Source organism: Rattus norvegicus, chromosome 16, assembly GCF_021556685.1.
Source record: "Rattus norvegicus strain SHRSP/BbbUtx chromosome 16, alternate assembly SHRSP_T2T, whole genome shotgun sequence".
In the NCBI taxonomy this organism is placed as follows: Eukaryota; Metazoa; Chordata; class Mammalia; order Rodentia; family Muridae; genus Rattus; species Rattus norvegicus.
Genome location: NC_141549.1, coordinates 8,197,272 through 8,224,152, shown reverse-complemented (window position 1 = coordinate 8,224,152; position 26,881 = coordinate 8,197,272). Strand labels below are relative to the sequence as shown.

Genomic DNA, 26,881 nt, shown 5'->3' with positions numbered 1-26,881 from the left:
TGGCCTAGGAACAGTTGAACAGACACAGTAATGAACAGTTCATGGCCATGTGCCTGCAAGGACACACTTGCCATACAGACCCCACCTGGGAAAACCCAAGGTGTCCAAAGGTCACTCTCTTCCTGATCATATATCTGAAAACATGTGGTCTTCTAGCCTCTGTGAGAAGGAAGGACCCTGCTTCTGGAAACGTCTTATACACTTGTACACTTCCATATGGGCCAGAGACCCCACTTGCTTTTCAGTATCATTGCCCTTTGAGTCTGAAATGTCCCCCAAGTGTTGAAAGCTTGGTCTCCAGCTGCTGGTGCTAATTGAGGAGCTGGTGGACACTGTGAACAGGAGAACCTAGCTTGAGAAAGTGGGTCCCTGGAGGTATGCTATCCCTGGCCTCTTCCTTTCCTGCTCTTGGCTCTGTGTTGGTGGTGATGTGAGCATCTAGCCTCCACCATCACATCCCTCCCTCTGCCATGACAATCTGACCTGCCGCACGGGGCCGAGCGGCTGCATTCCAAACACCAAGACAGCCATAATGAAGCTTTCCTCCCTTAGATGATTTCTGTCTGGGACTTGGTCACAGCACCAAGAAAAGTAGCAAAGACCATTGCTCTCCGTAACTTATCTATTTCCCCGACTCAGTGTCCTACACAGTCCCCGCCTCCCATTCTCCTCACTCTCTCTTAGAACCACAAAGTTCAAGTCCACAATAAGCACAGCTCAGGGCATACTCTCACAGGCCTCTGGCCACGGTAAGTAGGGGCCAGCTTTCTGTAGCTGACAGCATACATAGTTCAGTATTTCAGGCAGGACATGGACTAATATGGAGATATTCACTCATCCGCTGTCCTTGCTTTCCTATCTAACTACCACATCAGTCACATCATTCAAGATCTGTCCTCATCTTCGTGACTCACAGCCCTGCGGCCTCCGTGGGTGGGCCACAAGATGTGTACTATACTAGCAGGCCCAGTGAGGCGACCATCGTCACATACCAACAAAAGCCAGGAGCCCTGATCTACCACACACTGCGCCTCCTCAGAGGCCCGTGACATTCTCACCTCTCATTTCTGTGGCCGAGGAGCCATTGGACCAGGCTGTCCACTTGTTCCGGAGTTTGCTGATTTCTTGCACTTTGCAGACATACTGCCCTTGATCCGCCGGCCGGAGCATCAGGACAGACAGCTTGTACAGCACCCCTCGACGCTCCTCGAGCAGGCGCAGCCTCTGTTGGTTGGCAATGCGGCTGAAGTTCCCATAGTACTGAATCACCCGAAGCTTTGTCATCTTCACCATCAAGGCCTCCTGAGAGCCATCGGGGGCAAAGAACCAGCGCACGGCCAGCAGGCTGTCCTTCCGTCTCTTCTGGGAGACATGGCAGAGGAGAGTGGCATTTTCCCCTTCCAAGTAGTCCACCACAGGTCCTGGGGACACCGTGACATTGAGAGCACCACATATCTCTGCAAAGGGAGGGGAAAGATTAACAAAGGCCAAGAGCCTAGGGACAAGCCACCTGCTGTTGGCATCTGGAGGCTCTGAAGGGCCAGAGAGGCAATGGTCCCTACACTCTCTACACTCACTCCCCAGCCTCGCTATGACCAGGGAAGGAATTCTGAAGCATTTTTTGGGGTATGGGAAGAGCCCCGTATCCCTCCTGGTTTCAGATGTTCCTTCCTTCCTTCATTTTTTTAACCTTAGCTTGTTTGTGTGTGTGAGTTCAGACCATAGATCCTGAGTCCAAAGAAGCCATTGAGAATCCCTTCTGTGGCCTCATGGCTCCCACACCCCTATATAGGATGGTCTCAACAATATGGTGTGCCAACACTAGCCATCTCAACAGACATGTTCTCAAAAACGTTTTAATGTGTCACGGAAATTCGGATTGAATGAACCAAGACTTGGAGAACATATTGAAAACTCAGCCCACACCCCACCTTCTCCACTCACCCCCTCCCCGCAAGTTGTGTTTTTATCCCTGTTGACGGTGCTGTGGGTTAGAGACAGGTCTGGGATACCGCTGCAATGGCTTGTCAACCAGGAGACTGAATCTGTCTGTCTCCCTCCCTGCGTACTTTCTTAGTGTCAGTGAGTCTAGCTCTAGGCAGTAACTGGCCAAGCAGAGGGCTACCCTAGTGCTAATGTGCTAGGATGACATGGGATTCTCAGTGGCTTCTTTGGACTCAGGATCTATGGTCTGAATACAAACAAGCTAAGGTAAAAGAAAGGAAGGAAGGAAGGAAGGAAGGAAGGAAGGAAGGAAGGAAGGAAGGAAGAGAAAACAAAAGAATAGAAAAGAAGAAGAAGAAAGGAAGGAGCCTCCGAAACCAGGAAGGATATGGGACTCTCCCAATACCCCAAAAGATGCTTCAGAATTCCAGGCCTTTCCACTACAACCTGCCCTTTGATTTCTTATTTTAAACTAATCTAGGGGAGCCGACACCTAGCTACAGTTCTCCTTCTGAGCTTCACTGGAGACACCAGACAAGTTGAACCTAGAGAAGTGGTTCCTTTCCTGTGAAGCACTTCCCATGGTGCATGATGGGTGATTTCAACACAGCCAGGCCATGCTGAGGCTCATGGGAGGGACCATGTCACATGCTGGTGTCCTCAGAAATGTTCTAACCCATAGCTTTCTGCAGGCATCTCAGGCTAGCATAGGACATCACATGTGAAGATAGAGGTGCTTTAGAGAGCTAGCCAAATGTTTTCCCAAAATACCCAGCCTCAAAACAGTCATTGATTGAATGAATGGGTTCATCCATTCATGAGGACAGAGTCCTAACCACTTCTTAAAAGCCTCAACTCTCAGTATCTCACAATGGAGATCAAATTCCAACCTCAGTTTCTGAGAGGATTAGCCTCCTTCAAACCAGGGCGGTCATGTTCTTGGTTATTTTAAATAACTTACCATTTGAAAAGTTGTGTTCTAAGGATCAGTCTTCTATGCTGTGGTCTTCTTAGAAGCTGGGCGCTAGACTCAGGACCCTCCAGAATAATGTAGGAACTTTAACTCAGTTACATCCCTCAGTCCCCTTTGTTGTGTGAGGTAATTTTTGCAAGGCAGTTAGGACATTAAGTTTGGGGAAGCACTCCTCAGAATCCATCACCATGCCAGGCTTTGGTTGAGGTAATCATAGTAGATGGAAATAAACTCAAGGGGAAAGGCTACTGGGTGTGGTGCTCTGTGTGAAGTCCTCCATCCAGCCTACAGACCTGGAAAAGTCCTGCCTGGGGACCTTGAGGGTCACTTTACGTAGTAAAAGGCATTCTGATTTGGTCAAGTCAAAGCCCCCAGGCTATCTTGGATATCCTTAGGGCTGCTCTCTGCTTTCCCCAGGGGCAGTGCCTTCCCTGACTGAAGTCGACCACAGTGAGTCAGAAGTGGCCCTGCATCTAGCTCACCTGGCTGGCACCTAGCCCGTGTGGACAGCACTTCCTCTTGGTGCCTGAGGCTCATCTGAGGTGCAGATAGCCTCATGTGGGAGTTCTCTGGTGAATAAGGAGACAGCTGGGACCCCTGGCTGACCTCCATTCCATTAGCCACTGAGAACTGGACAGAGGAGAGAGCACCAGAACACAGCAGCTGGCTTACAGAATCCAGGGCCAGCCTGACCCACCCCCAAAGGCTCCCCACTGGAGTCAGAGGGGCTGGGAAGGAAGGAAATGGAAACAACATGGGTGGGATGATACCGAACCGAACCCTGGGCTCCAGGCTCCCCCTGGTAACTCTGCATGAAGAGGGGATTATTTATAGTGACTGAAACCTAGAGAATGCGCCAAGTGTTCCAGTCCCCATGGGAGGCCAGATTCCATCCTGGAGGCCAGCTAGAGCCCCTCCCCCTCCTGTCATCTTGTGGCTCAAAGCCCTATCTCAAGCTTCAGAAAGTAAAGGGACTGAGCTCACTTCCTCCGGGGAGTGTCCCTTTCTCTCCAGCAGTGGACCCTTCTGCCTTCCTTCCGTTTCCTTACAGATGCACCAAACACCAGTGTCTCCCACAGGAGTGCAAGGGCATCTGTCGATGGCTAAATTGTGCAGCTTGGGCAATTCATTCTTCAAAGTTCTAGCCCCTGGTACCTCCAGATGTGGGTGTGTTTGGAAAAGGTAAAGACTAAGTTAAGTGAGATCCTTAAGGTGGATGCAGTGACAATAGGAAACAACGTGACTGGTGGCCATTTAAGAAGTCGTTAGAACACAGACACATGCAGAGGAAGACCGTGAGTTCAGAGAGAAGATACCACACCAGCCAAGCAGAGAGAGACCAAAGGACAACCAGACCCTGCCCCCTCCCACACACACCTTGATCTCAGATTTCACCCCTTGTTAATCAATACAAGTTTGTTGCTAAAGCCACTTGGTACTACAGCAGGCAAATGCATATAGCCCTCTTGATGAAAGTTCACTCTAACCTTTCATCTGCCAGCCATCCTGATGCACCCCCTCCAACCCCATACACACACACACACACACACACACACACACACACACACACACACACACACACACGGTGTGGAGACATTGAGCCTAGAATGGCTACTAAGCACCTCAGACTAGATCAGAAAAGCTTTGCTGAAAGTCACAGCAGGCTCTCAGAAGTCGGATCCCCTGTCAAAATCAGGTGCCATGGGCAGCACCATCCAGCACGGGAGTGGGAGGTCCCTTATGCCAAGTGTATACATATGGAGTCTCGGTTTATGTGCAGACAGCTGGGGCTCAGACTCAGCCAGGAAGGGAGAAAGTACGGGTGGAGGGCTGGCAACCATAAGCCCAAGTTAAAGGTGCTTATTTCAATACTTGTGGAAAGGAGTTGGACAGTCCTTTCCCGTTGTATCATTATGTCCCCTGAGGCTCAGCAGACAGGGGGTTGGGGGGTGGGGACAGGACAGTGGAAGGTGGGTACCCAAGCCAGACAGACTGAAGGACAATGCATGCATGACCTGTAGGCAGAAAGATACACGGCAGGGCTGACCCTCACTCTCTGGCCTAAGAAACTGTCACATTAGCCTGAAGTGGAGGGCAACCGTTTGCTGTCTGAGCACAGACTGCAGAGAGCTAAGGTGAGGCGTGGGCTCCAGCACACCTCCACACTCAGTGTTTTTGCTTCCCTTTTGTGTCCACTGTTTCTATTATTGACCTTAAGGAGCTAAGAGGCTAGTGGGCGAGCCAGGTCCTGATCAGGACAAAGGAGGGGAAAATACAACCACAAAGTCACCAGCTATGGAAGAACACAAGGAGTTTAAAAAACAAATCCCTGGCACAAAAACAAACAAAGCAAAAAGGAAAGTCAGTCCTGAAACGACCTTGATTCTTGTCTTGGGGTTCATGAGTCCTCTAAGAATATGGTCAAGAGCTGATGGCTATCTTGGAATAAGTAAAGCCAAATTTCAGCAGCCAAGAATGACCTCCAAGAGAGAAGGTCTCACTATGCAGAGTCCCCAAGGCAGGAAGAACCAGGTACAGGTTAGAACTGGAAAGAATGGGTATCCCTTTGTGAACTACATCCCACTGTGGCCCAGACTGAAACCCCTTCCTGTACACTGTACTCAGGAGAGGATTCCTCACCCCAGTCAAAGACAAGACTTTGACTTAAGAAAGGTAACAACACAGAAATGGGTGACACTGATCCAAACAGAAGGACGAGCTTCCCGCAACCATGATTCCACTCCTCCTACAAGCTTGGGCTCTGATGCTAGAAAGCCCCAGGCATCCCTTGAGGGCTGAGTACTGAGGGTCACATGGTCCCAGGCCTGACATTACCAGAGAAGAAGCAGTGAGCACAGAAATGAAGGAAGGGTCAAGAGGGCTGGATAGACAGCCTGGATCGGTGTCCTGTGATGTCCAGGCTAGAAACCTGCTTCATTTGGAACCTTGGCTTCTTCACCCGAATGGTGCATGGAAAGCGATGTGGTTCATGGCTAGTGCAAGTGCAGGACTGTAGTGAACTGTGTGTCTGTACAGGTGACCTGTAGGAAGGAGCAACAGGCAGAGACGCTACACTTCCTAGGATCAGGGTAGGCTCCATGCATGCAAGGGCTGCAGGCACACTGACGCCCACTGGGATGCCCACTGCCTTTAGCCTTTCCACAGGTCCCACGAGTTACACTGCCGTTTGTGCATCTGCAGGAACCACCGGTTCCTGGGGATGAGTTTCAGAGTCTAGCCCCTGTTTTGGGATTTGGTGAAGCCATGACAAGGTCTAACACAGACAGCTCTGCGAGTGGATACCCTGGAGCCACAGAGTGCACCGTCTTCTCCTGAAGCAGCAGCTGCCCCAGCTGCTGGGAGCAAAGGCTTCCTTCTCCCAGGAGGCAGAAATGGCCAGGGCTCTGGCTCTGAGCAGGCCAGGAAGGAGGTGCCTTGCCCACTGCCTAAAGACATGCTCCACTCATCTCCAGGATCCAGGGACTTCTGAGTGACAGCAAAGTGGTGTCTGGTTCAAGACAGCAAATCTCAGAAGTACACTGCTTTGGAGGACCAGGGGCTGCTGAGGAGGACTCCAGACCTAGCCTACAAGTTATTCACGGTGAGCCATCACCTAAAACTACCTTCAGTCCAGGCAAACACGGCCTTGTCCAGGCAGACATCTGTGCAAATGAACTTCAGGTGAAGTGCAGTTCTGGGACGATGAGATGCATTTCCCCAACTCATCCTCATTAGCTGCTAATTCTCACCTTACAGCCGAGACCGAGGCCCAGAGGAGCTGAACGACTTGCTCAAGCTCACACAGTGCACAGCAGAAATGAAATTCAAACCTAGGAGGTCTGACTTCAAAGACAACTGGTAGCCAAAACTCTGTCCCACAGCTTGGCTTTTAGAAGTACTTAGACTGATAGTTTCTCTGGAAGATGAATGGTGGAATTGGGTGACTCCCATTCTACCCCTAAATGAAGGAGGAAGACTGTGGAGGCCCTGAGTGCTTTACATGTTAAGCAAGTATGTTGGGCTTTCCCCTGCAGATGGAGGTCAGGAGTCATGGAGGAGGGGTTTCGAGTGAATGACAGCTCCGGATGAGGGATGACAAACAGGAGCTACAGGGTGACCCTGGGTACATCCAGGATGGAATCTAAAGGGTTCCACTTTTCATGCCTGTGCCTCTGTTTCTTTGTCTTGAAAATGGGAATAAAACTGCGCTGCCCTTAGAGGTTGGTGGACTGATAAACTGAGTCAATGTTGGATCGACGAATACTTGGTGTTCTTACTTTGAAACACCGTTGTGATTAAATGAGATGGTGTACACCTGTCGCTGGTAGTCACCTAAGAAGGGAGGGTCACTAATATATCTATTACTGGGGACCAAGAGAAGAAGGCTCTTCAGAGGCTATAAGTGAGAGTCATAAACTCCATGCAAACCAATAGAAGTGGCCCCCAAAGAAGTGTGTTTGTGGGAAAGGATCCTCGTGGATGAAGCTGGGGTCACCCTGTCTAACCAGTTTTTACCATCTCTGAAGACTCATTAGTACGTCCTTAGTGCCCGGGAAGATCCTGACCTCATTTTCGGAGCGTCTCCAAAGATAGTTAAAGGGAAGTTGGTACTGGCAGCAGCTGCCAGTCCTGACTACTACGGAAGACAGAAAGAAGCCGGCCAACTCCGAGCTCTGATCAAGTTGGCTTCACCCTGAGCTCCGCGGCCTGCGGCTCAGAAGGGACCAGGAGTTGTCCCAAGAGAGGGTCCCCACCGCGGGAAGCCAGCAGCACTAGAGAACCGAGGAGACTCGAGTGGACGTCGTTACGCAGCCAGGATCGCGGGGTAGGGGTGCGTCTCCAGGACCCCACGCAGCCCAGGCCTCCCCTCCCTCTCCAGCCCCGGCCTCCCGTGCAACTGCCCCTCGCGCCGCGCTTACCTGGGACCAGACCCAGCAGTACAGCCACCGCCAGCGCTAGGAGCCGCAGCCGCATCTTCCCGCCGCAGCCGTCCGGCGCTGTGACCCGGGAGAGCGCCGCCGCCCGCCGGGCCCGGCCCGCCCCTCGGCCTCCAACCACCGTTCGGGCCAGCGCTGCTGGGTCCCTGGGTCTACGCCGAGCTGGGGGAGCGGCCTCTTCATCCACTGGCTCGGCCAGCCCACGGTGTCCTCTTTCACCACGCCCACGTCTCAGATGAGAAAACTGAGGTGACCCTGGCGATTCACGACATATAGAGCTAAGGCGTCCAGAAGGACCTTGTGATCTCCCTGAGGCCTTTAGATCTCCTAGTTCCCAACCTGGTTATTCCTAAGAGGGATCCAGGCCCTTAGGGATCGGGCTCATCTGCAAACCCTGAGCCTGGACCTCACACACTCGCTCCCTAGGCACTCCATCCAGGCTCACAACAGCTGAAAGAGAAGCAACTTTCCACTGCTGCCTTGAACTTGGAGAAGGAGATGGGGGCTGGGCCAGGATCCCTGAAAAGTTAAAGGGTTCCTGCAGGGGAGCTCAACTTCCCAGGTGACAGCCTGGGATGTCTGTAACCTCCAAGTGCCTCTGAGTCTTCCAACTGCGGCTCTGTAACCAAGGCAATCGTCCAGTCCTTCCTGGGTTGTTTACCACATCACCCAATGGTGAACATCAGCAGTCATTTTGTGCGTTTTATTTCCGGCTCCTTTGTGTGTGGACGGGATGGGGGAAGCAACAACCAAGTAGGCCTTGGTTAAAAGTGGTCCCTTAGGAGGAGGAGGAGGAGGAGGAGGAGGAGGAGGAGGAGGAGGAGGAGGAGGAGGAGGAGGAGGAGGAGGAGGAGGAGGAGGAGGAGGAGGAGGGGGAGGAGGGGGAGGGGGAGGGGGAGGAGGAGGAGGAGGAGTGAAAGTGGGAAGAGAAGAAGGGGGAAGAAGAGGGAAAGGAGGCAGAAGAGGAGAAAACAGAAGTCCCATGTCCTTCCACTTCAAGGGCCTGAGGAAGACTGGGAGGTGTGGAGCAAAGCAAGAGGTACTGCCGGTGGGTAGTGAACCAGCCGATGGATACCTACTCCTGGGCAGCTTCAGGGTGGACCATCCACTCTTCCTGGTCATGCAGGGGCTTTGCCCTTTGGGATCTGCAACCTGGGAGAAGTCCCCATGGAGCAGAGCTTCCCAGGGACTGCACTTCCCACCAGGAAAGCCAGGATGGAGACAGCACCTTCCCCACTGAGCCAGGCCTGCAGAAGCTGAGCTGCTGGATCAGGCACCAGGGCAGGAAACAAGGCAACCAGGTCTAGTGACACATGTCTGCCCTCCCAACTACAGAGGGGGCAGAGGCTTGCCAGTGTAGGCTATTTAATAAGGCCTTTTCTACTTTGAGCCTCTCCCCCTCAAAAGGTAGTGATGCCACTCAGTGGTGCAATGCTTGCCAAGCATGTGTAGGGCCTTGAGTTTGATCTTCAGTCACACACACACACATACACACACATACACACACACACACACACACACACACACACACACTCACAGGGTGGGGGGTGGGGGCGGGGTTTAGGGTCAAACTGAGTCCTACAGCCCAAGAGTGCAAACATCCTTCCAAGATGTCCATAAAACAGCACAGAAACTACTTTGCCTGCATGCATAAGCCCGTGACTTATTCCATCCCTTCTGTAAGGCCCCAGATTGAATAAACCAAGGTTTGGTGTGGACCCAAAATATGTCCAGGGTTCTGTGGACACATGACTTCTTTTCTCTGTATTTGTGTGTGTGGGTGTGTGTGTGTATGCATCTGTGTGTATGTATCTGTGTGTGTGTGTCTGTGTGTGTGCATGTGTGTGTATCTCTGTGTGTATGCATGTGCATGTGTGTGTGCATGTGTGTGCCCATACATTCATATGCAGAGACCAGGACATTACCATCACCTGTCAAAATAGGGCCAACAGCTGGGACCCAGATTTCAACACTTCCCTGTGGGGCACAGTTCTTAGTCGTGGGTACAACAATCTGGTCCAGTTCCCAGAAGGCAGAAAAAGGGAACCCCAAGGCTCTAGAGCGAGGGTATTAGAATAAAGCATGGGACTGGGACAGGCCACCTGCATAACTGACCACGAAAAAATGTGCCTCTGACCATTGGTTTTCAAATAGGAGACAAAGCATCTCAGGTCAGTCCTTGCACTTTCAACGAATAAAACACTCACTGAGCAAAAAGATACAGGAGATGTTCAAAATCAAGGCAGTTAAAAAGACCCAGGTATTGTGGATCTAAAGATAATTGTTGAAAAAGATGTCACTGACGGTGTTGGAAAAATTTGTGTGCAGACAAACATACTGTATGCTACGTGAGTGGCACTCCCTAGACAGGGCTCTGAAGACGATGTGTTGATGTTGGCACTTGGGGTTTGGTGTTGACATGACAAACTACTTTTGTTAGCATTTTGTCTAAACTCTGCCCTATGGTTACCCAGCAACAGCCAGTTATACCTGACTTACTATAAAAGGGGCTGCTTGCCCACTCTGCTCTCTCTTGCTCTTCCCCTCATCACCCCCCCATTCTCTTCCCCCTCTCTCTTCACGTGTTCATGACCGGCCTCTATTTCTCTTCTCTTCTCTTCTCTTCTCTTCTCTTCTCTTCTCTTCTCTTCTCTCCTCTCCTCCCCTCTCCTCCCATTCCCTTCCCTCCCCCCCTCTCTCTGCTTCTACCACCATCTTGACTCCCCCTCTCACGCCCTGAATAAACTCTATTCTATACTATACAGTTGTGTGGCTGGTCCCTCAGGGGGAAGAGATTTCTCAGCATGGGCCTGCTGAGGCACCCTCTTCCCCCATACCTGACTATCACTTCCCTAGAACATATATATCCCCCTTTATCTTTTTATAAACACATCAACTCTTAAATAAACAAGTAATTGAAATAAAAGTTAGTATCTGTAACATGTAGTCTGAAATATGTGTGGAGGGACACACATGCAGAGAAGGGCCCAGTGAGGAGATGTCACTACGTGAACAGCACACAGATTTTATTGTGCTGTCATTGAAACTTTTGGGGTGTTTCGAAATAAAATCTAGAAGTGAACATTTGTTTATGGCCAGTGTGGTGGCCTCTGCCTGTGGTCCCAGCTACTTGGGAGGCTGAGGCAGGAGGATTGCTTGAGTAGATTTGTTCAAGGACAGCCTAAACAATAGCAGATGTCATCTTTTAAAAATATGTTTGGGCTAGGGAGATGGCTCAGAGGGTATGGGACCTACCCTATAAGCATGAGAGCTGGAATACTGATTTCTAGAGCCCTATAAAAGCCAGCAGGGTGTGGCAGTGCACCTCTAATCTGTAAACTTACTGCAAGGTAAGCAGAGACAGGAAATCACTGGAACTAGCTAATTTTCAAAACTGACAGAGAAGAACTTCAGGCTCAACACAAGGCAAGTCTTAATATACAATGGAAAGAGGGATTGAGGAAGACAATGATGTCACTGTTGAGCCTACACACACACACACACACACACACACACACACACATACACACACACACGTGTGTACCCTCATATGCGTGCCACAAGAATGCAAAACACACTCATGCATACACACCACACACATACACACACACACACAAAAATGTTCGCAGACTAAGACACTCTCACCTTTATTTGATCGGTAGTTGGTTACAAGCAACCTATCATTCTCTAAGATGCCATGCAGATTTCCATAGGTCAGTTATAGCAAGTGGCCATTGAGTGCCCATCCTCCCTCCAGTTTCAGAGATGTTAGCTCACGATCGATCTCTCAGGTTTTATGCATCTAAAACGAGGGCTTGGCTATCAGAAAGTTCCCAGGTTAGCCCCTTAATAAATTAGGAAACAGAAAATTGAGACGTCTTACCACGGCTGGCACAGTGGTGCACTCTTGCTGAGGCAGAGTTATGGGTCTTCATTTGAAGAAGTGAAGGCTGCCAGCTTGGAACAGTTCCAGACCTAAAGGTTCATGGAAGAAAGAGAGGTCAAAGAAGGGCAGGATGGTCAAAAAAAAAGAGTTGTGTACATGGAACCCATCAGTTCCTTGCCGGGAGTGACAGCCTCACTATCCAGAACACACCACGAATCACTCTCAACCCCAACTCACCTGAGAGGCAAGTCACTTCCACACGCCATCATATAAAATTAATGTTGTTAGTCTGGGCTTCTTGTTATTATAATTGAATGAGTTCGATGCATGAATCTGTTGGTTTGCAGTTGTGATTATAAAGTTGGATGTCGATGTTAGTGCTGTTTAAGCCACTTCAGCAGCAGTAACTTGAGTCAGCACGGTTTTAGGAAGTGTGTTCTTGACCCTGAGAAAGGACAGAACTGGAGGATACTCAACACTGCTCTGGGTGTTCTTCTTGTGGGACTGACGATAACCGGAAGCACTCGTGTCCTTTCCTTTGCTTTCCTCATTCATCTGGCGCCAAAACCCAACACGCTCTCTTCCAAGGAACTCGGCCACTCCAAGCCAAGTTGCTGGTGTGACTCTCTAAGTATGAATAGATGGTTTGCTCCTGCTGGATTTTGTTACTGACCATAGTCTGCCTCTTCAGACGCTTCTTTCCTCCACCTTAACTAACCATCCATCTCTCTGAGGCTGCTCAGTAAGTGTCCTGTCCCCCTGCTGTGCCCTTCAGGATCCTACCACCTTACTAGGCAATTCTGTTTACTAAGACCCACTTTGCACCTCTCCAGCTGTTTTCACCTGTATGTGCTCTAACCACTTGCCTCTCTCCCCTTCTACTGGGTGTCCCGATGAAGCTCTCTGCTCTGTCTACTTTTAGAATGAAAGACACATTGGTGTGTCAGGAAGCTTCTTCTTGCCCTACCGGGCCCCCATCACACACAAAGGCACACCTCTCCCCTGTGATTTGGGACATTTCTCTCTGAGAAGTCTCTCAGCCCTGTTGGGACTGATTGAAATTCTTGTTACCACAACACTTACCCCTTCTGCTCCCTCATGGGTCCTCTCAGCTCTGTGAGCTTCCTCACCTCCCACTAGGAGCTGCTGGGGGGCTCCTGGGTCTGAGACCTTTCCTTGCCTGCTTCTTCTCCAAGCTACCTGGTTTATCTCTTCTGTGCCCTCCTGGGTTCATTCTTTGCAAGTTTCCACGCCTGCTCCTCGGAGCTGCCTGCTAAGTCTCACAGTTTCTTTATGCCCTTGTGGCTTCTGCGATATTGGAGTCCTCCCTAGGGTGGAGAATTCCATCTCCCTGGGGTGAAGATGGCTCCTTCTTGTCCCTTTTGACTACACTATTCTCTCTTTTAGCTGACGAACCCTCCCTATAGCCAAGTTCTTTTTGTGACCCTTCTTCCCTTTCTCCTTGGACTCAATTTCTTTCTTGGATCCAGAGATTTTCTTAAAGCCACGCTGTCTTGCTGAAAACAGGGCTTGGCCTCTGTATAGCTTGTTGGCTAAAGACCACACACTCAGCGTTACAAAGTGTCCCAAATTCTAGCAAGTTCTGCCACTGAGTGAACAAAGGATCCCAAACTCTCTTATCTCTAAGTTTTTACAGCTTCCCACTCATAAATCTTTTATCTCTATGATTTGTCTGTGGTTTGCTCTCATGAAAACCTTTAAGACTATTGCGCAAATTCTTTATCTCGGGATTGATTTGTAAGGTTCATTGGGTGTGGTTAAAAAAATTGTAAAATCTGCATGTAACAGTTTGGCTTTAAACTTACAGCAAAAGGCTTAGAGTTAAAACTTATACATAGGAATTTTAATTTGCTATAGCATCTTATATATGCAATTCAATTCTTATCTAGAATATACTGTATATGTACCTTAGATTCAACCCTTGTTTAGGAAAACAGCAGCCTTGTGGCTTTCCTCCATCTTGAAGGTTGGTGACCTTCAAGAACTAAGCAGCCACATGATTGGCAGCCATTTTTACTAAGGTTGAATAGTATATGCCATGTGACCTCACCATCTTAAGATGACCACTTGGCATAGAACAATGATTATTAAAACTTCTTAGTCTTAATGAGCTTTCTGTTTATCATTAAGTCTCCCTTTAGAGTAAGAAAGCAGCAAGAAGTCTCAAATATTTTGGATTGGTTTAACATGATAGAAATTTATATTTGCTACAATGTGATATATATGTGATACAACTCTGGTTTAGAATATACTGTATATGATGATAACCTTTCAAGATTATAAATCTCTCTTCAGGTTAACAAAAGCTGATTTAAGATGTATGTATGACTACTCATGTCTTTGCTAACTGTTTAACATCAAGCTTCTGAAACATTAGGTAAGTAAGAGCAGCATATGTTCAATGAGGAAGGTACACTGGATAATCAAGGTTTATAAATTCCTGAGTTCTACTCACGATCACAGTAGTATTTGCCTAGCCCCCTTGTCTTTGTTCATTTTGATAAGCTTCAGCTGTTTGGATAAACTAAGCCATACAAAAAACTTCAACATTTAATAATGGTGCTCTATAAAAGGTTCAGTGAAATCGCCAGTCTCTCTATGTACTGTATCTATGATTAAAATTTTGATACTAGAAAAGCTTCTATTAAAAAATTGTTACTTTTAAGGCTAAGCCGGATCAGGGATGGAATAAAAAGTCCTAGTCTTATAAAAACTACCAAGTTATTGTATAAACTCTTGAGGATAATTTTAAAATGCCAGTTAAAAGTCACCTTATAAATGATCAAATTCCTTAATGTGTTCAGAACTACATTCATAGTCATACTAAGTACTGATGTAAAGTAATTACAGGAATAAACTTCCTCTATATGTTCTCAAAGGCAAGCCTAAAACAAGACCCTATAGATAAGCAAGGTTTGCCTAGTTTAGATATACTTAATGGAGAGATGGTCCAAGAACTCTTCAGAGATCTTATGAATATGCATATAAAATGTTTACTAAAAGGGTTTTTGTGATAGAGAGACGTGCCAGGTCCCTGCAGGTCCCCTGAGATCTCCTCCAAAGAAGATGATGGCAGGCAGAGGAACTCCCCCTGAAGCTTGCTTTAAACGTGGCAAAGCTAGCCATTGGTGGAAGAACCGTCCTTCACCTTGTTGCTGCCAAACTGCAGACAAGCAGGACACTGAGGAGTTGATTGCCCCGCTTCTCCTAAACAAGGCAGGCTGTACCCCCCACCCCTAAGTGTCTACTCCAGAGGAAAATGTCAGATCTAAGCCTTGCAGCTAAAGACTGATGCTGATGAGACCTCTGCCCCCAAGGACCATAGAAGAGCCTAGAGTGATGGTCCAGATAGCCAGCAAGTCTCTATCATTTTTAAAAGATTCAGAAGCTGCTTGGACCGCACTTCCTGCTTACTCAGGTGAAATTTATCCTACTCTGATCTATGATGGCAGTGATGACTAGACGAGTGACAGATGTGTGAGCATTCGTGACCAAGGCTTCAGCTACCTCTAGATTCTCTTCCTGTGTAACAATCAGGCCACAAACCTCACATCCCGAAGCCTCCTCCAGGTGAGAAAGACAGTTTACCTTGCTACCAGACTCTGAAAAGGCAAACTCACAAGATAGGTTTCAAAGTAACTTTTTACTATTCACTTTTTGAAAGGAATTTGCTTTATAGTAAATGCTGTCAGTCAACCTCCTGTGTCTCCTGGCAAATAATTGAACTTTAAAAAGTGATTTAAAGTCTATAAAAAATGAAAAATGCTTCAGACTTTTCTCCCCTTGCTATGCTATTGTTATACTGAAACTTCAGCAGTTCAGAGCTTTAACATTAATCAGTGGAGTCCTGATAAGCTATTAGTCTAGCTCTAATAAGCACTAACTATGATTATCATAGTTGAAAACTCAAGATTTTAAATTCCCTTTGGTTGTCTTACGAGTATAGAGTTAAAAGTGCTTCTCGTTGTGCTAAGAACATCTGTCTAGTTTATATACACAGAGTCTTCTGGCTAGATTTTTTAAAAAAGTGTTAGTTCTTTTAACCAAAATCATTGGGAGTTCCAGAGTTTTTCCTAGGATTCAAATATGTGAATCTACTGTCTTTGCTATAATGTGGACCCCAGCATAGATTCCAAAACTTATCTCGTTTTATAAACTTCAAAACCTCTTTTCCTTCTCTTGAGATTCCCCTATCCCAACTCCCAGGACCATGGGCCTAAAAGTTTCAAATGTACATCTAAAATTGTTTCCCTAAACTCTCTTTTTTTCTGCCCCTAATATATATATATATATATATATATATATATATATATATATATTCCAGCAGATTTCCAATCAAGTAAAGACTGCAAGCTGTACCAACTGCTGCCTGCAAGTCCCCAGCCCCAAATGGTCCAGCAGAGCCTGCTCTTCCTGGACTTGGCCAACATTCTAGCTTTTTGGGTCCCTAACAACAATGTGCCAACATCAGCAGGAAGTAGTCACAGAAGATTTCTTCAACCCCTATCATTCATTATGAACAAGATGTCTGGGATGTTGTTTCAAACCCGGGACAAGTGTTTGAGGTGTTTATTAATATATCAAAGTGGCCTCCAGTTTCTCCCAGCATCCTCCAGTCATTACCTGTTACAGACTATGGCTGGCATACATACAGCACCCTCTATCCTAAACTCTCCAGCCCAAGGTAGGCTGCCCTATCCCCAGAGGCTCTTCCCTATATAATCCAGACATTTTGGCCACCTGCCCCCTTTCGTACCTTTGGCTTCTTGGCTGCTGCACCTGATTCCCTCTCTCCTGCCTCCCTTCCCCTGTCCACACATGGTCCAGCTCAGCCTGGTCATGTCTACTCTGGAGTCTCCCAGATGTCTTGGTCCATGTTTTATCTATATTCTCCCTTTATCCACAATACACTTTCTCCTCCACCATACCTGGGAACAGTCATGTTTTTTTTTTCCTTTTCTCTTTTTCATTCAGTTGGTTTCTTCTGAGGCCTGCCTTACCCCTGGGTTATAGATGCCTATTGCAGTAGTTTAAATGGAAATGACCCATAGGCTTTTAGAGACTGGTGCTATTGGGAGGTGTGGCCTTGTTGGAGTAAGTATGGAGTAGGTATGGTGTTATTCGAAGAAGTGTCACTGGGAGCGGACTTTGAGGACCCAGAAGCTCAAGCCAGGCCTGGTTAGTGTGTGTCATTCTCTACCTGCTGCCTGCAGATCCAGATGTTGAATTCTCAGGTCTCTCTCTAGCATCATGTCCGCCTGCATGCTACTATGCATCTGGCAATGACACTAAGGGACTAAACCTCTGAACTATAAGCCAGCCCCAGCTAAATATTTTCCTTTACATGATTCTGCAGGGCCAGTGCACTAAAGGACAGATCCTAAGGTTGGTATTGTAAGATGGTGGGACCTTTAAGAAATGGTGCAACAAGGCTGGGGAAATTGCTCAGAAATAAAGTGCTTGCAATCCAATCATAGCATGTGAGTTTGATTATCAACACCCGTGTAAAAAGCTGGGCATGGTAGCATAAACTTGATATTGCAAATTTAGGAAGGTTAAAAACAAGAGAATCCCTAGGGCTCTAAATCTGTAAGCCCCAGGTCCCAGTAAGAGACCACCCTTTCTCAGAAACTAAAGCATCAAACAAGAAGTGGGGTCCTGAGGAAAGATATCTAAGGTTGACCACTGACCTGGAGCCACACCCACCCACCCACATACATACTTATAAACATGCACACCCACCCACATATACTATATATAATACACAGAGAGAGAGAGAGAGAGAGAGAGAGAGAGAGAGAGAGAGGGAGAGAGAGAGAGGGAGGGAGGGAGGGAGGGAGAGAGAGAGAGAGAGAGAGAGAGAGAGAGAGAGAGAGAGAGAGAGAGAGAGGTTTTAGATTCCTGAGCATGTGTCCTTGGTGGAGTTCTAGGATTTGGTTTCCTCCTTCTTTTCTCTCTTTCCTATTCAGCTACTAGGCAAACAAGTTTCTTCTGCCACAGGTCAACACCAGCATAGTATTCTGCCACATTGGCCTAAAAGCAACAGAACTAAGCAGTGTAATGGGCTGAAAGGTCCAAAACTGTAAGGGATGGTAGGATGGTTCCTGCCTCTGGAGCACAGCCAGCAGGGCATGAATCTTGTTGAGTGTTACAGTTACTGGATGTGTAAGGCTTCTTTGTACATATTTTACTTTATGCTCCTCCTTTGGAGAATGTTCTCCCTGCCAAGGTTAATGATTCCATGATAATCATAAACAGCACAATTCCAGGAAGCAAAAATGTGTCTGGTATTCCTCAGCAAAATGGTAACACTGTGACATTCAAGACTAAGGCTGTGGGAAAGTATTCTGAAAACATGAGTTCAAAAATACATAAACCAGTATAAGAGCTGTTCTTTACAGGATTTCTCAACTGTGCAAAATGTAAGGTCTCTGAGTTCAAGGTCTGTCTACAGAGGAAGTTCCAGAAGACCCAAGCTTAGGCAGTGAAGGAGTGGGAAAAACAGAAAGCTGCTAATAATGTAATAGAACAAGGAGGCCATGTTCCAGCCCCAGCAAACATCAGAACTTGGCAGCTTTGGCCATGTGGGCCTTTAAGGCCAAGGGGTTAAGGTCATATAAACTAATGATTCATGGAATAGTCAAAAGGACACCATGGGTAAATAACTAAATTGATAAGCAAATTCTAACAAAGTACCTTATGAAAAATAAAGGAGTTAGCTTTGTTCTGCAAGAGAGAACTATCTCAGGCAGAGACCTATATTGAGCAGACTACAGAGCTGTAAGCTTGCTCCCCAATCAATGACTTGGAATCATTTCTTCCTAAACACCCCTTCCTCAGGACCCTCTCTCAAGCTGAGGGAGATCCTCAGCAGTTTTCAAAAGTAGATACCCCATGTATTTGTTATAGTAAGACAAAGTTAAGAATACTTTCCTTTCTAAGAAGGGACATAGCTGACTAATACATGTGACCTTTCTCTATACAGCTTTATGCCTTCCCTCCCCTTGTAAGGGCATCAGTTACAGTGAATTAAGGCCCCTTGCTGACCCACAATGATGGTTATGTTTATTATCATTTTTATTAAGATATAATCCATATGCCATAAACTTCCATTTTTTAAACATACAGTTGAATGCCTTGTTACACTTACAAAGCTTTGCACCCATTTTTAATTTTGGAATGTCTTTATCACTCAAAGAAGAAACACCATAGAAATTAGTGTCCCTCCCATGCCTCCCCTTGGCTTAATGCTGGGCAATTACTAATATGCTTACTGACTCTGTAAATGCACATATTTTGGATATTTAGCATGTGCAGAGTTAGACTTTGTGGCTGGCTTCTTTCACATTACATAGGGCTTTCAAGATTCATTCAGGTATAAGGTAGATCAGTGCACACTTTATAGCTGAATCATATTCAATTGTATAAATACATACTTTGTGTTTTATCTGTTCACCATTTGGTGGACATGGTTATTTTCCCATTTTTAAATTGAGTTGTATTTTTTCTGAATATTCACTTGTTTCCTTGTAGAAAATATTTTGTCTTAAATTTTATACCTATGGTTTTTATATCTATATCTGAGTTTTAGTTTTAGCATATATGTTAAGGCCGTTTCCATTTTTTCTCTCTCTTTTCTCTTTATCTTTGTGGACACATATATGTATAACATGATAGGAATTCGATTCCATTGTTTTGTAAAGACTTATTTTTAAGTGCCTGTGTGTGTACCTGAGTGTATGTATATGCACTATGTGTGTGTGTGTTCAGGCGCCCATGGAGGCCAGAATGAAGCATCGGGGCCCCCGGAGTTACAGGCAGTTGTAAGTTGCCATGAGAGTTCTGAGAACCTGGATCTTCTACATGAACAGCAAGTGTTCTTAACTGCTAAGCCATTTCTTCAGCTCCTCAATCCCACTGTTTGCCTGCAGATATCTAGTTGTCTGGCTTCAACTGTTGGAGAGATTAATTTTTGCCCATTGAATTATCTTGCTCGGTGCCTGTATCTGAAAAGCAATTGACCACAAATGCAAGGGCTTATCACTGGTTATTTCTTCTCATGTCTTTATCTTATTTTTTTTTTTTTTTGCATCAAGACTGGAGTCTAGTCGGAAAGGGTTTTAATACAGATTTAAGCACAAGCATTATAAGAAATGGAGAGACGTAAGAGCAGAGTATTCCATGTCCTAGAGGGAGTGCAGGCTCAAGAGAGTCACCTCTCATGTCCTCTTCATATTTATTGAATCATGTGATTGTTCTTTCAATACTATTGCCAGACGTAATATTTTTTAACTATCCTTATCAAGGGATAACTGGAACGCAGACAAGGTGAATTATACCTTTTACCCTTGTTTAAATTTGATGATCCTGTATGTGTTTGTACGAGATTAATACATCATTTGCTTTTTACTGCCATCCTTGGCAGGCTTTGTCATCAGCTTCCTGCAAGAAATGAGATCTATTTCCCCACCAAGGCTTGAGAAAATGGTTTAAGGTGGTTTATCCTCTGAAATGTTTGTGGTCCCTTGAAAACTAGAGAAGATGTTTCATCTGGTACTAGGCTGCTGTGGAGGTCCCAGATCTCTGCAAAGTGATCACTTTAAACTACAACTGAACATCTAGTGCTACTGGGTTACAGACATTTTGGGAGTCAGTCACTGTGCGAAGCATAATTTTGTCCTTTCTCCCATCCATGTCACCCAAAGTGCTCCTTCCAAATTTGCTTACCTGAGATTCCCATCATCCTTTATTTGTCTCATGTCCTCTTTAGCTCTTCTCTGTCCTCCAGCTGCCATTTAATCTAAAACCAGCATAGTCCATGGAGCTGAACATCCATACCTTCCCAGACACCTTCATCTGTCTCTCGATTCAAGCTGGAGTATTGGTGTTGCGGTTAGAATACAGTCTGCAGTCAAGCTGCCCTACTACACACAGCAGCCATGCAGCCTTGATGAAGTCTTGGGTCACTCAGCAACAAGAGACTACTAAGGCTAGGAACCACATCTTGTGGGGTTGTAGAGAATGTATGTGATTTAATATGAATAAAGCTATAAAATCAACACAGTCTTTGCACACATTCTTTAGCTTATCAGAGCTAAACACATATAAACATGAGTTTAAAGGGTAGAACTCTAGATTTTGGCTACTGTGTCTGACCTTAGTTTCACCACCTACTGATTTCACAGAAAGGATTCCCTTCTCAATAATGTTTCTAGCTCAGCAGTCTCCTCTCTCCGTAGACTGTGCTTGGAGTCACTTCCTATGCCAAATAGCTTTTCTATGACTCAGACAACATAGATCTTGTAGCATTTTTCAAAAGCACATTCAGCCAGCCTTTTAAAATGATAATATCCTCATGGCTGATTCTCTGGAACCCATAGAGGGAATACATTGTACACGAGACCCATGGGGAACACCATAGGCTCAGGTAAACATACCCATGTAGGTGATGACAACCATCTCCATTCTTAAGTAGCACCCTTTGGCCTTTGGCATCCCACATCTTTCAAACCAGCCCCCTCCTAGATACTTCTCAAACTTACCATTCAGCCTCCCAATGAGTCTCTCCTCCTCTTTCCTCACCTCCAACTCCATTCTTTTAGCTCTAACGTTCACCACCACACACCCAGAGAAAATGCCACATCACCTCCCCCAGTGGATACTAGCCAGACACCATAGTCACAGTCTTCTGAATCTCCCTTGAATTCCTCCGGCTGCCAGACTCCATGGACCCTGTGTCCCCAGCCCTTCTGCCCTTCTCTATCCTTCACCATGTTCACGGGTGGGAACTCAGGTTCTGTGATTTGCACTCGAAAGGCCTGCTTGACTACCATTCACATACGACAGGACACAAGTTGATCATTTCCAAGTCATGTTTTTTCTTTCTTTTCATCCCTCCCTGCCTCAGTCCTCGATTTCCCTGGCTTTGTCTTACACACACACACACACACACACACACACACACACACACACACACACACATGCACGCACACACTGGGTTACTTTCATTAGAATACACACTACTTCTGTTCTCAGCTTCCTTCTGCTCCATCATTGCTCTACCACCAAGGTGTTTCCAAACTTGCCCCTAGACATTTGTCTCGTGGCTAAATCTGACCAGTGCCCATCTGACCTCTGCTCTTCTCAGGCACTGAGCCTGCTCCATTAAAACCTAAAGGAAATGATAGCTTCGTCCTCGCCTCACTCAACTCCCCTAGCAGCTGGCTCTGCTCCCCTTGTCTGAAAACCACATTTCCTTATATCAGTTGGCTCAGAAGAAAAACCCTATGAAGTATCCCTTCCCCATTTCTTGGTCTTTTGGTTGTAAGTTAAGCCAGCTTCCCAGTCTACCCTGTTCTCTTTACCAGCCCATGCTTGTCTAACTCCACTGCAGCTCCCTAGGTTCTCATCCACTACTGTTGGAATTCTGTTAGCATCCTCATTTACAGTTCTGAGTCAGCCGTGTCTCTTGGTCTAATTCAGAAACCACTTCACAGTCAACATCCCTACTTGATCTTGCCTTCAGCATTTAAAATTCTCAAGTCCCTGGTGACCACTATCTCAGAGCTATGTCCCCATGCAGACCATGCTCACCTCACACACAAACATGATTGTGTAAGGCATGAATATGTGGATGCTCACAAACACGTTCACACATACCCACACGCGCACATATGTCTGAATTAAACACACTCCTATCTTCCACCAAAGTCTCCCCTACCAGTCAGCAAATATTTCCTATCAACTGATGGCTCCATCTCTTTCTCTGTCTCCAAGGCCTTCATGCTTGATTCCCTGAATATATCTTGAATGAAACCATTCCTCTCATCTCATGGAGTGCATTTCTTCCAGCACTGCCGCAGGCCCAAGTGGCTGGCAGTTCTCTGAACACTGACAGTCTACCTCCCAAGGCCCTCATTTTGCCTAGCTCGTGTGTTCTTAACCAAGAGAAATCTTACCACAGCAGCACAGTTACTACCTGGGTGTACTTCTGATTGTCACGGGATTGTGGCCTCCACAAAGAATCATTTGCCTCGGTGTCAGCAATGCATCTTTGTGAAACCCTCACAGTATTCTGTCTGGCGTAGTCAGTGTATGCACACCTTCTGATCAAATGGCTTGTTTTAGGGCCCCTCCTCTTGGGTCCTTGAACCTTCTGAGTGAGATTAATGCTTTCCTTTACAGCTGACTTTGTCATGTCACCATGGAGCTTGTATACAGGTTGAGCATCCCCAATCCCAGGAACACAAATGCAAGCTGTGACCAGCTCCCCAGTCCAAATCTTTTTGAGCATCAACATGATGTCACAAGCAGAAGACTTCACCCTTGACCCCATGTGTCACTGAGCCCCAAGCTAAGTCGAATCCCTTCTGAGTAGATATATAGGCTGTGTGTGAGACCAACGGATTTCGTTTACACTTAGGTCTCATTCCTACGGGATCTAACGGGATCAATGATATCTCGTTGTATATATGCAAGTGGTCCAGCTTCTGGAAGAGTGTGAAATGACGGGACCGCAGGCATTTCTAATAAGGGCTACTCAGCTTACATGGGCTTCACCAGCCACATTCCTAACCCAGTGGCCCTGGCTGATGTCTTTGTTTGCTCCCCTTGGTCCCCTGTACTGGACAGGAGGAAGGTATTCACGGTAACATATGAAATGTGTGTTTGAACTGACAGGTAACAAGGTCTTCCCAAGCATCATCTTCTGGAAAGCTGCATGGTTCTCCACATCTGTCGGCTGGTCACCTATACTTACATCCCCACCCTGGTAACATGGGTCACTCAAGACACTGGGTACCACTTTGTCTTATTCAAGTTTAATCCCAACAACATAAGACATAGAATTAGGGCATATGACAGATTCCTAACAATGAAAAAAATAGGGCCGAAGCTTCATTTGCAGTTGGCTCCTCCGTGAGTCACTTGTATTTGAACAGCAAGTGTGGATTTGCTGCTGCTCCTTCAGCAAAAATAGAAATCCTGTGGCCACACGCTTGCCTGGTTCCCATCTTGCATCCACCATCAGGAACTCTTGAAGCCCTCTTCTTTGGATTCGGGTTTTGAAATGGACTCTAGTGGAAATCTCCACCTTGGGAGAAAGGCTCCCACTCCTCCCACCTTTGTTGCTCCACATGCCACATGGATGGCTTCCCCCCCACCACCCTTGTCCTCTCCCCCTGCTCTGGTGGCTCTGGTCCAACTGGCTGGAAAAGGAGCAGCAACCCAAAATGCTGGAGGGAGGGTGGGCAGCTCACCTCCGCTCTCTACTTTCCCTGTTGCTGCAGTGGCTGTTGTTTCTGCTGCTGATGCAGCGGCTGCTGCTGCCTCTGCTGCTGCCTCGGCGGCTGCTTCTGTGGCTGTGGGTGTGGCTGTGGGTGTGGGTGTGGCTGCTGCTGCTGCTGTGGTTTCTGTTGCTGCTGCTGCTGCTGCTGTTGCTGCTGCTGCTGGTGCTGCTGCTGCTGTTGCTGCGGCTGCTGCTCCTGCTTCTCCTGCTGCTGCTTCTCCTGCTCCTCCTCCTCCTCTTCCTCCTCCTCCTCCTCTTGCTGCTGCTGCTGCTCCTGCTGCTGCAGAAGCACCTTGGTTAGGGGCCTGGTACATTCACTACTGTCTGAAGGGCTCTGCTCCTCCTCCACAGGCTGCTGGTCCTGTCTTTGATCTTGGGCCCGCTTCCTTTCCCGCATCTCTTCGAAGAATATTTGGCAGCTGAAGCCATCTCGGATGCCATGCTGGGCGTGGTCCAGCAGCGCCTCCAGCGTAGGGAAGACTCTGCAGCAGGCCACACAGCGCAAGCCGTGGTTGGTGGTGACCAGCCAGTCTGGTGGTGCTCGTAGCTCCTGCATGCAGCAGTCCACAGGGTCCTCAGTCTGCGGGCAGTAGTGCTTGCAGGCTTCCAGCTCCCAGCGCAGGTCTGTATTGGAGGCCATCTCGAAGGAGGAGCCTTTCCTCCGCTGACGTTTGATGAACTCTGCCTCCCGTATAAGGGGCTTCCTGGTGACTGGCTCGAAGCCATCATCAGTCTCCCAAGCCACTGCCACGCCGCGCACGGTCTGCACGTGGGTATACAAGGCGCACACGCTCTCAGGTGGGGTTTCCTTCTGCTCTTCGGACTTGTTAGAGTCCCAGGACTGGTACTGAGAATAGGACTGATACTCGGAGGATGACTGGGATGATGGAGAGCTGCTCCAGCCCAGCACCCCCTGTGCCCGGGCTGCCAAGTAGATGTCGTCCTCAGGGAGGAAGGCAGGCCCTGGCCGCGGAGATGACTCATTCCTCCTCATGGTCCCTGAGAAGTGAAAGGAAGGACAGTTTCGTCAGTGTGCTCAGAAAGGCTCCATTCGTAACTTTCCTGAGAAACCACAAGCAAAATAATGCAGGATCTGCCCGGCTATGGGAGGGTGCTTGCTATTCATCAGAGATGACCATAATAGAACGATCTCAGAGGGAGATAAGGATAAAAGAATGTGTGAATGTTATCAACTGAGGTGTAAAAAGCCAGCACCTGGTAAACTGAACGCAATTGTATTCATGGCTTAAGATTAAACAAACCAGGAACAACGTGCACAGAACAGACACAAAAAGTAATGGGCCTGCTAAATGAAAGAGGCTCTCCTGTGATCTCACTTAGAAGACACTGTAGAAAAAGCAAATCAGTAGGGACAGAAAAGTTGCCAAGAGCTGGAGGGGTGAGCAGGACAGAAAGGAGCCTTAGAGAAGTCTTGGGGGCCATGATAATAGTCTGTGCATCGGCTTGGCTGTCATTTGCAGGAACATTGTCCCAGTCCCTTCCACTGTACACATCATGTACTTGGCAGACATCAGTTCAATAAAACTCACTTGAAAATCAAGAATGGACCTGGGCTGTGGGGCTGTGGGAGAGCCTGTTTGTGACTTGTCTCTATCTTGGGGGATCTCTCCTCCACTCCTTGGAAACATGTTGCATCCCTGTCACCATGTAAGAGTGTACTAGGCCTCCATTCCATTAAGATTCAAAACAAGCCTAAGAAATTTCACTACCGTGATTTTCATCCCACCAAGGAAACGGAGGCAGAGGATGATCTGCGTACCAGGCAGAGTCTCTTGGCTCCAAGAGCATATCTTTTCCTAAAGTGCTACCAGCAGACACACCCTGGTGTCCCCTGAATTGGCTTTCTAGATTAGCGTGTATCCATGAGGAATGCTTATATTATTGCAGGTCTTACAGGATTAGCCTATTTTTCTTCAACCACACATCAAAATCAATACATACATGTGAACAATTTCATTCTCGTCTACGTATCTCCTGAAATAGCCCCATGGATGCCCGACAGCTTTCCCTAAAGACCACTTTTCTTATTTGGTTTGTCTGATCAACATACCCCTTTGCTAACAACATCAGGACCAACCTTCCTCTTCCCCATCTATTGACTACCTGGCCAGCACACTCCTGTGCTCTCCTCTGTGGCGTCTGGGCTGGCCATGCCCACGGCCGTCCCATTGATTGGTGTCTGTTCTCCCCTGCGCTCCATGAGATGGCGTTTCATGACTTCAAACCAGCACCCAGAATCTCGGTGAGAGCTGGTGTGGGCTGTGCTGAAAGCCCTCCAGCCAGCCCCAGCCTGAGTGGCCACATGGTTACTAGGACCCTGGCTTTATTCTGTGATGTCATCAGTGACACGGGTCTGTTCTGCAAGGCTAAAAGTCCCCTGCCGGGTTACCAGGAAAGGGTCCCAGTATGACCTTATTTCCCTCTGTGGCCTTTTCTCTCCAGTCTCTTCTCGGGAACACGCACACAAAACCAGACACATGTTCTCAAGTATGTGTCCACACGTAAAGACTTAGATGCAGGGGTTGGAGAGATGGCTCAGAGGGTCACAGCGCTGGCTCTTCTCTCAGAGTTTGCAGATCCGATTCCCAACACCCATGACACCACCTGTAATTCTAGTTCCAGGGAGCCCGATGCCTTCTTCTGGCCTCCGCAGGTGCTGTGCTCATAAAGAGCAAAGATAAATGCAGGCAAAACAGCATTCCACACACAAAATGAAAATATTTCAGGCAAACTCATAGGCACTTACACACATACATGTAAATGTTCCCATGCACAATCGCTTAGATACACATGTTAAAATACACATCAAACAC

At 47.3% G+C, this 26,881-nt stretch overlaps 2 protein-coding genes and 1 long non-coding RNA gene across 3 annotated transcripts in view; 1 reads left to right on the top strand and 2 right to left on the bottom strand.

Moving 5' to 3' along the window:
• Positions 1–7,914, bottom strand: part of Vstm4 (V-set and transmembrane domain containing 4) — a 79,972-nt gene extending 72,058 nt beyond the window's left edge. Inside the window, exons 1-2 of the mRNA NM_001029920.1 lie at positions 7,837–7,914; positions 1,059–1,457 (exon numbers count right to left, since the gene is read on the bottom strand). Of these exons, the coding sequence (NP_001025091.1) occupies positions 1,059–1,457; positions 7,837–7,891 (454 nt within the window). The 5' untranslated portion in view covers positions 7,892–7,914. The remainder of the gene's footprint in view (positions 1–1,058; positions 1,458–7,836) is intronic.
• On the top strand, positions 7,543–9,572 carry LOC148000373 (uncharacterized). Its single transcript, XR_015640223.1, has 2 exons — positions 7,543–8,550; positions 8,855–9,572. It is a non-coding gene; the product is annotated as an uncharacterized LOC148000373 (long non-coding RNA).
• Positions 9,573–23,564: 13,992 nt separating this feature from the next.
• On the bottom strand, positions 23,565–26,375 carry Fam170b (family with sequence similarity 170, member B). Its single transcript, NM_001399444.1, is given in 2 exon segments — positions 23,565–25,046; positions 26,172–26,375. Coding segments are annotated over 2 exon segments (1,131 nt in total). The 5' UTR covers positions 26,284–26,375; the 3' UTR covers positions 23,565–24,027.
• Between the last annotated feature and the right edge of the window lie 506 nt (positions 26,376–26,881).